Source organism: Cebus imitator, unplaced genomic scaffold (assembly GCF_001604975.1).
Source record: "Cebus imitator isolate Cc_AM_T3 unplaced genomic scaffold, Cebus_imitator-1.0 Scaffold131, whole genome shotgun sequence".
NCBI classification, from domain to species: domain Eukaryota; kingdom Metazoa; phylum Chordata; class Mammalia; order Primates; family Cebidae; genus Cebus; species Cebus imitator.
In genome coordinates, this window is record NW_016107446.1 from 998,855 (window position 1) to 1,013,951 (window position 15,097).

At 45.8% G+C, this 15,097-nt stretch overlaps 1 protein-coding gene across 2 annotated transcripts in view; it reads right to left on the minus strand.

Annotated features, from left to right (window-relative positions):
- FHL2 (four and a half LIM domains 2) overlaps positions 1-15,097 on the minus strand; it is a 79,101-nt gene that overhangs the window by 14,998 nt on the left and 49,006 nt on the right. For both annotated transcript variants that reach the window (XM_017541100.1, XM_017541099.2), the window contains exon 3: positions 2,840-3,014. In XM_017541100.1, the coding sequence (XP_017396589.1) occupies positions 2,840-3,014 (175 nt within the window). The remainder of the gene's footprint in view (positions 1-2,839; positions 3,015-15,097) is intronic.

Genomic DNA, 15,097 nt, shown 5'->3' on the forward strand with positions numbered 1-15,097 from the left:
AAGATGGAGTTTCACTCTGTTGCTCAGGCTGGGGTGCAACGGCATGATCTCAGCTCACTGCAACCTCCTTTAGCCTCCTGGGTTCAAGCAATTCTCCTGCCTCAGCCTCCCGAGTAGCTGGGGCTACAGGCGCCCACCACCATGCTTGGCTATTTTTTGTATTTTTAGTAAAGATGGGGTTTCACCACATTGGCCAGGCTGGTTTTGAATTCCTGACCTTGTGATCCACCCACCTTGGCCTCACAAAGTGCTGGGATTACAGGCATGAGCCACCATATCCAACATCCTACAAACACCCAGAAACTCTGTAGCTTGGCAGAGTCTTCCGCTAGAGTGAGAGTTTGACACTAGATGGTCTCTTGGCTTTGGTTCTTTTCATATGTGCCCATGGGAGTGCAGCTACTGTAGGACACGGGTGGATGCAGAAGGCTGCCTTAGTTTTAAAAATTAATATCCGATCTACTGAGGCCACAAACTCAAACCCCTCAACTTCAGATCTTCTTACACATCTTGCTATTGCATTTGCTAAATAATAAATTTTAAAAATCTCTTCTTAAGGGGCCTTTGCTTGTGTTTGGTTTCATTTATCAATATAGTGAACTGAACTCCTTTAAAGCTGCATTTTAATGCATGGTAAGAAACACAGGTTGATAAAGGAAATCTAAAAAAACAAACTGCATTTTAACATTCAGTATATTGGCTATCCCTTTTAAGTACTTCAACTAACAAACCTCAAGTTCTTTAATTGTTGAAATAAATCACACTTATAGATATGATGGCTCATAAGATATCTTAAAATGTCAAAAGAGTGTATAAGAAAATTTCATTGTAAAATTGCAAGCCTAAGTCACTTATTCAATTGCATAATTTAAAATTGGAATACCAAGGTTAATTTACCCTTTAGACCACATTTTCTTTAAACTTCACACACTTTATCAGATAATTTAACACAACGTTATTACCATGGGTCATAGTCTTTTTTTTAAGAGGGGGTTTCACCATGATGGCCAGGCTGGTCTTGAACTCCTGACCTCAGGTGATCCACCCACGTTGGCCTCCCAAAGTGCTAGGATTACAGGCATGAGCCACCACACCCAGCCTGGGTCATAGTCTTAATATGTCTGCCCTTAATTCTAAACCTTCCTAGGATAAAACAGGCTGTTTTGAGGATGGATACCATCCAAGGGTCCACCACCCAGATGTTATCAATTATTCAAGCGAGAAGGCTCTGGCCTGGCCATTGCCTGGAGTCTTGCTTGTGCCCGTCCTACCCACCTGAGCCCCATTTTATAGGATCTCTCTGCGTGCCTCCAAATGGGGAGGGCTCAGCCTCCGTGTACTGGTTTCAAGTTACATTTCCCCAGAATCCTCAGACTACTCACAGAAGTGTGTGTCTCCAACCAGCTTGCTCCCCACTTAACTGAGCCATCTACTGTCTGCTTCATCCTATTCCGATTTCTGCAAGGGTCACACCTTCTGCACTTCCTCCTATTCTGCTTTCAACAAGGGCCACACCTTCTGCAGACATTCCCATGGAGACGTTCTTTCTGGCTTTGTGTGGCTCTCCGGTGGGGATGCCGAATTAAATAGGTCCCAAGCATATAACTGACTATTCTATATTTCTAGTTACTAACTCTGGCAGCTCTCCCCTTCGGTGATCCTTACATTGGTCATATGAAAACACCACAGGTCATACAGCCTCTGTGCCAGCCACCATCAATACCTGTGCCCACCACGCAGCTGTCCAGGGTCAACATCTTAGGCTCCTCTCTGACTTATTCTCCCTCACCCTCATTTCTAGATGAGTCTAACAAGATTTGCTTTTTAAATTCTGTATTTTGTTTTTGTTTTGAGATAGGGTCTCGCTCTGTCTCCGTCGCCCAGGCTAAAGTGCAGTGGTGCAATCTCGACTCACTGTAGCCTCCGCCTCCCAGGCTCAGGAGATTCTCCTGCCACAGCCTCCCGAGTAGCTGAGACTACAGGTGTGCGCCATCACACCCGGCTAATTTTGTATTTTTAGTAGAGACGGGGTTTCACCATGTTGGCCAGGCTAGTCTCAAACTCCTGACCTCAAGTGATCCACCTGCCTTGGCCTCCCAAAATGTTGGGATTACAGGTGTGAGCCACTGCTCCTGGCTTCTTTCTGTATTTTGAAATTCCATATATTTTTGTCTGCTTTGTTTTTTACAATAAAAGATTCTGCTCTCCCACATAAAAGAAAAAAAAAAACAACAAATAATTCCCCCCCCCCCCCCCCCCCACAAAAACCTCAAGGGTCACAGACCCGTCAACACACAAGGTACCTTTATTGCCATCCTTGGCACTTGGCCCAGTTGTGGCAGTGCCCTTTTGACTGTCTGCCTAGAACGCCAACTCTACAAGGGCAGAGGACCAGGTGCACCTCAGCTCACACCCTGTGAACGCTCAGCTGCAGTCCAGAGCCTGACACACAAGGGCGCCATGCACACTTGCTGAAATAACTAAGTACAAATTCAGCAAGCAGAAGGGAAGAAAAGAGAAAGTATCTATGGTGGTGGGAAAGTGGGGGCTGATGCAAGAGACATATTTTTAAGGGGAATGCCTACCATTCACTTACTATAATAATTCGGCTACATAACACTGCCCCACGTGCACAGCGAAAAATTCCGTTCCTGCCCATGATAGAACCCGTATGTCCCTACTTCATAAGTACTCTAAATACTCCTCTGTAGTTCAAGGTCAAACCGGAAAATCAACATGAGTTTCTGGAAGCAAGTCAATGTGAACCAGGGAGTCAGAGGAACCTGCACACAGCCTGAAGCTAGACTGGCTCACACATGAGAAAGGAGTGTCTCCTGACCTGGCATGATGGTCTTCTTGCATTCCTGGCATTTGGACGAGTACTCGTTGGAATAGCAGTCTGTACAGAGCAGCTGGTCCTCCTTGGCAGCAAAGGGCTTGTCCACCAGAGAGCTTCTGCACTGCGAGCAGTGGAAACAGGCTTCGTGCCAGTGCCGATCCTTGTAGGACAAGTCCTGTGGGGCCAGACCACACAAGACAATCAGAGGCAGGGCAGGAGTGCTTGGACCCACAGCATAGGGGTCCCTTGCGAACCTGCAGAGCAAACAAGGAATGAAGGAGGGCTGGGGCACCCTAATCCACCCACAGTCACACACCAGGACCACCTAACTGCTGAAATCAGCAAGACTAGTCTATTTCTCTCTTGCTGCATTTTAGAGCAACAGGTTAGACAGATGTACATGCAGGCACATGGCTCTGTGTGAAAGAAGCTTCTTAAAAACAAAAGGATTTCCCTTGTATGGCCTACAAGAAAGAGAAACAGAAAACATAAACGCGTATCAATGCGTCTCACACCACATGCAGTGAAGAGAAACAGACTGCAAGAGGAGTTCCTGGGCTGAGGGAGCTCTGCCCAATTGAAATCACTGTGGTCACCAACATGGCAGAAAGGCTCTGCGTGTTGGGATGTTCGGAGGAGGAGGCCCAAGAACTGCTTGGTGGGAGAGGACCGGGAGAGACTGCTCATGTGGGTGCCACTTTTCTGTGGGTAGCAGTGAGCTTGGGGAGGAGGGGAATTTCAGGCAGACAAAGAGCAGACAGAAGATCTGGGGATGGGAAGCATGTCAGGCTGGAGGGACCACAGGTCAAGGGCCAGGTGGGAGGGCCCCCGGCCGGGCTGGTCCGGGACATGTGACTGCCTTTTTGCCTTTTATGCCTGCATGGAGTTTCCGTTGATCCTGAAGGCAGTGGTGAGCTGCTTTTCAACAGGAGAGTGAAGTGCTCAGACTGAGGGGATGGGTAAGGATGTGGAAGTGGAGGGGGGGCGAGGGTGGGAGAAGTGAGACAAAAACTGGGCGCAGATGGGAGAAGCACTGAGAAGACAGACACAAGCTTTTGACTAAAAGATGCGATAGAGAAAGGAGCACCGCAGAAAACTCGACTCCATACTTGGCTTGATCTTGCCTGAGGAGTAAGAGAACCTTCCATATTTGCCTTTTAAAAATGACACACGGCATTTTTAAATTGCCAATACAAAATTAAAATAACAATCTATTTATGTCCAGCTTTATCTTAGAAAGGATATTTTTCTATTGCTATCTTTGTGTTCCCAGCTCTGACCCCAAATCATCATCCATTTATTAATGAGGCAGAAACAGAATATTAGCCTCTGCATAGTTTCCTGGGCCGGCTGCCAGTTGGTAGGTATCCTGAACAGGTCGTGGGAGGGCTGTTCACGCGATGGCCCTGCAGAAGAGCTGCCCACAATGTCTCTGTTACTGAAACGGAAGTCAAAGCCGGAGTTATGCTGAGCGTAGGATGTGAAAACATGGATCCTGGACTTGATTAGAAAGTCCTAAAACACCAACTAAACTCGGAACCCAAACTAGAACAGCTCTCTTTTGCTAAAAATCTCTCTTTCTCTCTCTCTTCCCGTGTGTGTGTGTGTGTGTGTGTGTGTGTGTGTGTTTTTCCCTGAACCAAACTAAAGTTATTTGATTTGGTGTTCTCTTTGCGCATTTTGTTTTAGTTCAAGGAATTTAAAAAATGTGAACTCTCAGCCACTATGAAGACAGTTATGACTGTGGCCTCTGTGAGGGGCACCCTCTCGCACTATCCCTGTTGGAAGTTTGCTTCCTAGAACATCTGGAAATAGGATTATTGCTGATGCAAGATGATAAAGAACGAAGATGAGGCCGGGCATGGTGGCTCACGCCTGTAGTCCCAGCTCTTTGGGAGGCCAAGGCGGGTGGATCACCTGAGGTCAGGAGTTTGAGACCAGCCTGGCCAACATGGTCTATCCCTACTAAAAATACAAAAATTAACCAGGCGTGATGGTATGTGCCTGTAGTCCCAGCTACTTGGGAAGTTGAGGTGGGAGAATCACTTGAACATGGGAGGTAGAGGCTGCACAGCCTGGGCGACAGAGGGAGACTCTGTAAAGCCATATTGAATGCCGTTGTTTCTGTGGAATTAGTTCTTGTCTAAGCCCAACACCTCTGGGTATCATGGGTCCCGTGAGGTAGGCACTGCCTCTCAGGGGAACTCAGGGGGAGCTTGCTGAAATCCCCAGGCCCTCTCCATCCTTGAGAATCCAAACTGGATATGGACTGGGAGTTGGGGGCAAAGTGCTAACCTGTCGTTTGTATTTTTGGCTTAATGTATTTTAAGAAATCTGAGGGGAAAATCACCTGTGCTTTATTGGTTATTTTGACAAATGAAATTGCGTACAAATTGCTTTGATTGGAGTTGATGTCTACACATGCAAACTCCTGATAAACTGCAAAGCCCACAGTCCCTAGGGACATCATCATCGTTCGGGAGCAGGCACGGTCTCCATTCTTTCCATGCACATGCCCCAGCTTCAAAAAGACATCTGAAGCACTAGTGATGACCATCATGACCCCGTCTGTGAGCTCCAGGCATGGCACAGCCCCGCAAGGTAAACGTTATTACTAAAGGTCAGAGAAGTTCCGTAACTTGCCCAGTCATATACCTGGCACAGAACTAAGCCAGGCTTCGAGCTCAAGTCCTCCTGATGCAAAAGCTATTTCCACTGAGCCAGCCCAGACAAAATCCTGGTCGAGGCTGTGTGACTCTTTGCTTTCAAAACAGGTAGCTTTGAGGAGATGTGTGTGTGTCCATTAAAAAAAAATCCAGAAACGACCAAACTCTGGCAACTTTTGAGAATGTATTTTGTACCTAAATAAATGTGGCTCAGCATTGCCTTTGTTTAGACTTTGAATAAAATTGAAGAAACCATTAGAACCCCTATCCACCTAAAACAGTAATCAGCCTAATTTAAGAAGAGATGGAGATGTTAATCATGTTATCACTGTCAGAATGCCGACTATGGAAGAAATGTGTTAAGAATAAATTTTCTATGGAAAACAGTATGGTAGTTCTCAAATATTAAAAGTAGAATTACCATATGACTTGACTCAGCAATTCTACTTTTAGATATACACCCAAAAGAATTGAAAATAAGGTCTCAAAAAGACATTTGGACACGTTTACTGAAGAATTATTCATCGCAGCTGAAAGGTAGGAACAAGCCAGGCATCCATCCACAGGTGAAGGGGTAAACAAAACGTGTTCTATGCAATAAAAATGGAATTTTATTCAGTCTTAAAAAGGAAAGGAATTCTGACTCACACTACAACATCGATGAATCTTGAGGACAAGATGCATTGTGAAATGACAAATCAGTCACAAAAGGACAAACACTGCATGACCTCACACATATGAGATACTTAGGGAAGTCACACTCATGAAGACAGAAAGCAGAAGAGTGGCTGCCAGGGGCTGGGATGAGAGGGGAATGGGAGTGAGTATTTAACCCATTCATGCCCGAGGATGCAGTTTTTTGAATTTTTGCAATCAGACCTTGGCAATGACCTTGAGCAGTAGAATATACATAACTCCCACATGCTTAGCATTCCAATAATGGAATACCAGGCATAAATGGGTTTGATGGGGACAATATTTCAGTTTTGCAACAAGCAAAAGCTCTGGGGACTGGTTACACAGCAATCTGAATGCACTCACTACTCAACAGCACACTTAACAGTGGTTAAGATGATAATTGTGATGTTCTGTGTATTTTTCCAGAATTAAAAGAATCAAAAAGTACGTTTTGGCCAGGCAGGATGGCTCATTCCTGTAATCTCAGCACTTTGGGAGGCTAAGGCATGTGGATCACCTGAGGTCATAGGTTTGAGACCAGCCTGGACAACATGCTGAAACCCCGTCTCTACTAAAAAAACAAAAATTAGCCGGACGTGGTAGTGCGCGCCTATAATCCCAGCTACTCAGGAGGCTGAGGCAGGAGAATCACTTGAACCGAGGAGGGGAGGGCGGAGGCTGCACTGAGCCAAGATTGTGCCATTACATTCCAGCGTGGGTGACAAGAGTGAAACTCTGTCTCAAAAAAAATGGTCAGTTTCCACCTTTCCAGAACTTATCTGTGTCCCCCTGTGCAGGCGAGCCACCTCATGGAGGACTGCTCGTTTGGGGAAAAACTGCAGAATGTTTTCCATGACTCACGAGTCACCGTCCAGCTGAGACAAGAGACCCAAGGAGCAGGCGTGGGGAGAGGCGAGGAGATCCTTGGCCTCCCTCTGGGAAGATGGTGACTGCCACACATCAGGTACCCTGCCCAGAGAGCAGGCATTGCGCACAGTGGGGTGGCAAGTTATCAGTGACAAAGGAAGGAAAGGAGATACAATTTCTAGGAAATGTGCCTTTGGGGGCTGACCTTCAAGAAAAACTGAAGGAGAAAAGTCCAAGGTCAACGACATGAGAGCGAAGCCACCAGATTTCACCACAGCCCCCGCTCTGATCACTGAGTCCCCAGACAGAGGAAAGGGTGCCTGCACAGACATGGGAAAGCTGGCTAAGATATGCACACGGATCCAAGGCATTGCAGAATTCCATTTTCCTACGGTTAATATTTATGTCACAAAAATGCAATAGCTACAGTTTAAGACTGATTCATTGACAGACACATGTGATACTTGAAATTGTCCCTCTAAATGTGGATACTGTCCACATGTTGCTGGACTAAGCATCCAGCCAAGACTTGGAGGCCTACCACAGGCCCAGCTGGTCCCTTCCACCTGCTCTCTCGGACCCCACCTCACAAGGTGCAGGCTGTGTTCTCCCAGGACAACCTGCTCTGCTGTATTCCCTGGGAACCACTTTGCCTTGGCTCCTGCCAGAAGCTGCCCTTTCCCTTCAAGGCTGGTGTAGAGTGGACACCTGAAAGTGCTCCCCATCCCAATTGGGTTGGGGCATGCAGAGATCCAGGTTTTGTCGCAAGAAACAGAAGACAGAGTGCCTTCCACAAAGCGCCTTTTCCTGCCCAGGGCTGCGTTATCTCGGCATCATTCCCTGGGGCCGTCTGCACTTAGCCGCACAATGTTTCTCTTAGCTACCTCTATGAATTGCACACACACGCATTCCTGAGTGAATATGCATGAAGCAGTTCCTAGTTCTAAAATATTCTACAGGAAACTGTTTTCCTGAAGATAAATATTAACCTATGCTCACATTCTTAAGTTTTGCGGTGGACAATAACTGAAAATATTCCATAAACAAGCTTGCATCACTGTTGTTGGTGGGCCCTCGGCAGGAACAGAACTGGCCCACCTCCCTGCTGCAATACAGGGTGATGGACTTCCTGGGACTGTAGGATGGAGCAGGATGGGAGCAGGATGGGAGAGCCTGGGGTCCCACAGTCCACGTCTCTTGTACCACTGTGGGCCAAGTGCCCCTCTGGGATCCCAGGAGCACGTGATTAAATTGCTCAGTTATTTCATCCTAGGGGTTCAACTGAAGGGTCCAAATGCCAGACTGACTAAACTTAAATCCTGGCTCCGCCCTATGCCAGCTACATCACCATTGGCAAGTAACTGAAACTCTCTCACCAGATTTCTGACCTGTACAGTAGGAATAATATACCCACTGCATATTGTGACAAGCATGTATAATAGTTGCTGGTGTGTATTGCAATTGCTCAGTGGATGTTAGTATAAGCCATTATTTAGATCACAGCTAATAATGAGAAGAGTTGCCTCAATGTGTCACTTGCTGAACCTACATTTCCTTATGAAGACAGTCCTATCGATTAGAATTGCTGCCATCTTAAAGTGACACATTGGTAACTCCACCACTCTACTTTTGCATATGCTGTTTTTCACTTTCTCAGCCCTTTTAAATCTAAAATTCTTTTTCTTAATTCTTTGTACCTATTTGGAGCCATGCAATAACTCTATGAAATAAGGTTTTATTCTTCTAAATGAGCCAATTCAATGTAATGACACCAAAAAGCTGTTTTCTCCAACATTCCCACTGCCCTTCCCCCTGAAATGATCCACAGAACTAAACCGTGCTCCCGTTTTTTCACCTGGCACGTCAGCCCCTTTGCAAGTTGACCCCAACTCGCTTTCCAACCTGACCCTCTGCTCTGGTCCTCTCTTCCTTATCTCCATGCCTTTGACCAAACTCTGTCCCTAGCCTTGGAATGCCCTTTCCCTCCTCCCCAAAAGGTCAAATCCCACTTGGCTGCAAGGCCTAGCTCAAATCTCATCTGTTCTACAAAGCTTCCTCAGCCAGGGCAATGCTGGCTGCAGAGAAGCCATGTGCTACGCTGGCTACCTAGTTGTAAGCCTCTTTCCAAATCCTATTTGGAAACTCATAGGTAACTCATTATGTCATGGGGATTCCTTGTCACTCTCTGAATGGGGCTCCCCGTTTGTGTTCTCTTTAGAAGTCTGAGTCAAGTTAATAAATTCATGTCACTGCTTCCTCCTGGACTCACTTCTTAAGAAAGTTCACAATAAGGAGGAAGTGAGGAAAGACTTTAATGGTAAGAGGAAGGTAACTCAATACTGCTCACTTTGATTTTTTTAGAGATCTTGGCCAACATCGCAGCCTTTGAGTTCTCAGCAGGAGGGAAGATTTTACTCACACGATTCCCTGGAGCTTAGAGGTGGACTGGAAAATGCCACCAAAAGGCCTAGAAGCGAGATGATCATTGATTAGACCCAGGTGCCTGAGCCTGTGCTTTCTACCACACTCCGAATACTTACCTGTGAAGACCTAGTGCCAAGTGACCCTTTCTTTTCTCCTATCTATCTGTTCTGTCTATCTATATCTATCTGTTTAGAGACAGGGGTCTTGCTATATTGCCCAGGCTGGTCTCCAACTCTTGGCCTCAAGTGACACTTCTGCCTCAGCCTCCCAAAGTGCTGGGATTACAGGCATGAGCCATCATGCCCGGCTCAAGTGACCCTTTTCAAACAGAAAAGCGCCAAACTGATTTTTAGTTTCAGTTATTAGCACCATGCTAGTCTTGTCTAGCTTAATTTTGCTATTTCCTTAGCACTCCATTGTGAACAGCAAAAGTGAGCGTAACAGAGACAGCAGTTAGATGCTGAGAGGCAACAGGGTAAGAAATACGGACACCTTGACAGACTTGCTCAAGAAGTTTAAGATGGAAATATCTGGTTTTAAATTCCCCTAGAGAGAAATTGAAAACAAAAAGAAGGAAAAAAAAAAAAGTCTTTTATACTTCCCAGAAAAAAATACCAAGGCTAATCTTGTGCACACAGAAATGTCATACATTGCAGTAAAATGTTGATAAACATGCAAGATTAGGCCCACACACTTCCTTTCTGGTTTGATATTTTTCCATTTCAGAAACATTCCTAACATGGACTGTGCTTGTTGCTTGGCTCCAAATGTGTCCTTTTTGAAACTTTGGCTGAGCCTTAGTGGCAAGTGGCCTGGAGGGAGCCCTGGACCCCTCAGCTCATGGAAGGTGGCTCTGGGTGGCAGGTCACCCAGACTGAAGCAGCTGGCTCTCACCCTCCCTCCTTCACACCCCAGTCCACCTGGGCTGGGACCAGCCATTCTTCAAATCCACAAAATTTCACTTCCAGAAATGGATGCTTGTGTCATCCCTGCTCAGCATTATGAAAAGATATTGTGTTTTGAGCTCATCAGGCTTCCAGCTGTACATTCTTTCAAATCCTTACAAATGAAGATGTGGAAAAATGAACAACAGAAGAAATGACAGCTCTGTGTTGGCCCTTCACAGGTGTTCCCTAGATGTTAACTCACTCAGTTCCCCTGACAGTCCCTTGAGCTAGGAGCCCCAGTTTACAGATGTGGAAACGGAGACACAGATGGCAGGCTTTGCTCCCTGGTGCAGCTCATTGAAGGTAGGCAATGAGCCAGGCAGGCAGATTTGGCTCCGGGGTCCGGCCTTGGTGCATGCGGCGTCACTGCTGGGCACTGTGCACTCTGCTACTGTGCCTTGTGGCTGAACTTTTGGTTTCATGCACTGACAGGTCCTTCTTATGGACTTCATCCAGACAGCTTTGCTCCAGATCCTAGGACCCTGCTTGATTAAATTCCCTTCAGAAACAGATTTTTGTCTTGTAAGAGGAAATATGAATAAATACATGTTTTAAGTGCACGTTACAAACTCTGTGAACAAATTCTGCATGGAAGATTTAAAAAGGTAATTTGCTCATCGAGAACTTACAAACCACCCCAATAAATAAAAAAGCACCAGGTTGGCAGGCTGGACTGTGAGAACGTGACTGGAGTAGGCGCTCTTCCCAGAAAAAGGTCCAGAAAGACCAGCGGACGAGGCCTCTGTCACACCAAGGACAGAAGGAGGGATTTTTCAGACCTGACCTTACACCTTTCACTAACTTTGGTCAGAAACCTTCCAAAATATACCAGGGGCATCTAGATTTAACCCGAATGTGTGGAAACCTTTGTCTCCTATTTCAGAGCCCCAACAGGTTGCTGTCTGCCAAAATACCAATGAACTTTTCTGTCTATTACCAAACATTAACTGACACTTTTACAGCATGATGGGTAAACTTGTGCCAACTTGATCATCGCTTCAATGTTTCCTATTTAATTAACTACAAAAGCTGGAAAGAGAATTTGAGAAATGACTTGCGCCTCAATTCTGCAATGTAATCATCACCATCGAAAGGGGCCCAGAAGAAGGGTAGGGGCCTTTGACTGAAAGTCACTTGATAGAGCCAGGTGGTCACCACCTCTTACTCTTAAGTACTGACCACATCTGGCCCGAGAGTTGCATAGACAGGGCCCTGCCCGAGGCTGCAGGTGGCAGGCAGCACTGCATGCTGGGCAAGGACCCACTGGTTCTGGGCTCAAATTGTATCTCGGCTACTTCCTAATTCCATTAACCCTGGGCAAGATCCTCGTCTTCTCTAGGCCTCAGCAGCTTCACCATAAAATGGAATGAAAAAAGTTCCTACCTAAAGGGTGTTAGGAGGAATTTAGATCATGCAGTTTAGGCATTTACAATATGCCCAGAACAAGTCATCATGTGATACACAGTGATTCCAATGACTACCACTGGAAATGAAACCCTGAATGCTAGTTTTTGATCTGCAGATCTTTCGTTTTTGTTCATTATTTTTTTCTCTTCGTAGCATCCTCTAAGCACAAGGGTATAGGTGTGGCAACCTGTCCAATTTCATGGGATTGCTGGCAGAGCCATGAACATTCAAAATCTGAGTTAGGTGTGTTGCCCAGGGCTGAAAATCACCAATTTGTTAAATGCACAGTATTAATAACCATCTCTGGAGTTACTGGTTAGCCTATTTTTTCTTTTTTAAGATGGAGTCTTGCTCTGTCACCCAGGCTGGAATGCAGTGGTGTGATCTCAGCTCACTGCAACCTCTGCTTCCCGGGTTCAAGTGATTCTCCTGCCTCAGCCTCCCACGTAGCTGGGACTATAGGCACACACTACCACGCCCAGCTAATTTTTGTATTTTTAGTAGAGACAGGGTTTCACCATGTTGGCCAGGCTGGTCTCAAACTCCTGACCTCAGATGATCCACCCGCCTTGGCCTCCCAAAGTGCTGGGATTACAGGCATGAGCCACTTGCATTTTTTAAATCCCATAAATATCTGATTGCTCATTCATTCATTGAAAAAACATTGGCTGAGCTGGAACTGTGTGTCTAATGTCATGAAAAATGCTGAAGATACTAAGATGAATAAGATGCAGGCTGGTCTCCAACTCCCTGGCCTCAAGTGATCCACCCACCTCAACCTCAAGAGATCCACCACCTCGGCTTCCCAAAGTGCTAGAATTACAGGCGTAAGCCACCATGCCCACCCTTATTTTTTCTTTAGTTTGTTGAATTTTTGGAGGCTAGAATGTAGTTAGATCCCCCCAAAAATCTGTAGTCAGTCTACAAAAATATTTTGTTGATATTAACAGGTGTCCAGGAAAACGTTCAGGAAGAGTGTAATATCAGATAAAATTGTATTAGTATTGCCTGCTCTCCACTGTTAGTTACACTGGCCATACAAATCAGTAATTGTTACCCTTTGAGATCACAGCATTTTCCCAGAGTGACTTCACAGAAATAAAGATTATGATTCAGTGGCGACATAGAGAGGATGTTCAACCTATAGAACAGGCTCTGACGTCTTCTCTGTCTCCTTTAAGTCGCTCAGGACTCTCAAAATTAGCCTAACTCTCACAGGCATACCAGCATTTAAAATTTACACACATGAACATGTCCTTCAGAGAGAAGCAGCCGAGGCCCATGGCGGCTGTGCTCTTTTAAGAGAAAAGACTGGCCACCAGACCTAAAAGCACAGTTCCTCTATCAGGTATCTCTCCACCTGCTAGGATTGTAGGCTTTACTTCCAGAAAAAACAGGAAGTTTTTCTGTCATTGCTTCCACTACAAACCCAACTACCTGATTATTTTTGAAGGTGAAGAAAATCACGCCTAAAGCATCAAAAGCCCTGAATGCCAAGGTCTTGCTTCAAATCAACGTCTCTTTTTGATCCAAAATGTAGAACATCACACGGTGTAATCTCACGTAACTCTAAACATGAATCTGGGTTGAAAAGTTCAGTATGATTCCCTCCTGGCATGACAGCAGCCTTGATTATTTTGGCTCCGCTTGGGAGACTCTTGTTTATTTGCTCATAAAACACGCGTGGAAGGATGACTGGTTTTTAAGGGTTTTTTCCACTAAATCACTGGAGAAATGGCAAATGATTTTTGTTTTGTTTTTATTTCAGCCACTGGTCAGGGATGATTAGCCCCAAATATCCAAAATCTGTCACTGAGTTACTTTTTGCCGGATGATATCTGAACCTCTCACCTACTTAAGTATTTCTTTCTTTTCCAGGTAAAGCTTTTATGAAATAATTGTATTTTTCTCTGGCTATCTAGTTCTTCTTCAAACTGGACATGTTTATTGATGTTTCCAAAATGCAAAGCAACAAAGAGAGAGGGTGAAGCTTCTGAAAATGTGTGGAAGGGACGTGTCACAAAAAGAATAAGGAAGCAGTCAGCAGAAAGGCGGCAGTCTGGAGCTCACCCTGTCAGCTGCTAGTATGCGAGGGCTTGTATCTACATATTCGAACCATCTTACGAAGCAGATCCCTGGTTCTCCCCCATTTTTTTTTTCTTGAGACAGAGTCTCACTCTGTCTCTCAGGCTGGAGTGCAGTGGCATGATCTCTGCTCATTGCAACCTCTGCCTTCCAGGTTCAAGTGGTTCTCATGCCTCAGCCTCCCAAGTAGTTGGGATTACAGACATGCACCACCACACCCAGCTAATTTTTGTATTTTCGGTAGAGACAGGGTTGCGCCATGTCGGCCAGGCTAGTCTTGCACTCCTGGCCTCAAGTGATCCGCCCACTTTGGCCTCCCAAAGCGCTGGGATTACAGGCGTTGAGCCTATGCGCCTGGCCTGGTGCTCCCCATTTTGTAGGTGTGGAACTGTGCACAGAAGATTCAAGTAGCTGACCCAAGGCCACACAGCAAATGAGACACAGAGCCCGGGCTGGAACTGGGCAGGCTACTGGCTTAGCTCTCCTGCTTGGCCTGTTAAATATATGAAAAGGGACTGTGAAAGGTCACCAGGTACAGTGGGACACGCAGAAGGAACAGAGGAAGACACGCAACTTTTAGAACAGCCAGGTCAGCTATTTTTGCTTATGGTATTTCAAAGGTTTGGCACAATACCACTGCTGAGTTTCATTTCTTTTACATTCGGCACAGCATCTGCCCTGACACAGGACTAAAGACACAGGACTGCTGCACAGTTTCAGGGGCTGGTGCTATACAACTTTTGTCTCTGCTCAGGGCAGAGGTCTCTTTTGCCACAAGATGGAAACCATCCCTCAACTGTCACTAAATCCCTAGGAACAGAAAGTGATAGTGCAGACTTCTGATTCCTGTCTTTCCTAAGAATGATGTGATCAGAGAGAGAAAGAGAAGGAACACATGTTGAATGTGCTAGAATGATCCAACAGCAGGCATGCCCTAAGTCAATCAGTCAGCAGCAATATGCTGATATTAACAACCAGAGAGGAGAGCGGCAAAAATCCCCACAGAGCACAAGGCAACGAGAGTGGAAAAGAGATAGGAAAACGCCATGAACTGATGTGGTGCCCATTCAGTTGGGAATCCCAAAGGACCTCATTTTGTACCCAGTTCCGTGGCATTCATGATGACAGCCACATGAGAGGTTTCTCTGGCCTGTTTTAGCAACTCTTTGCAGGTGAAGGGATCA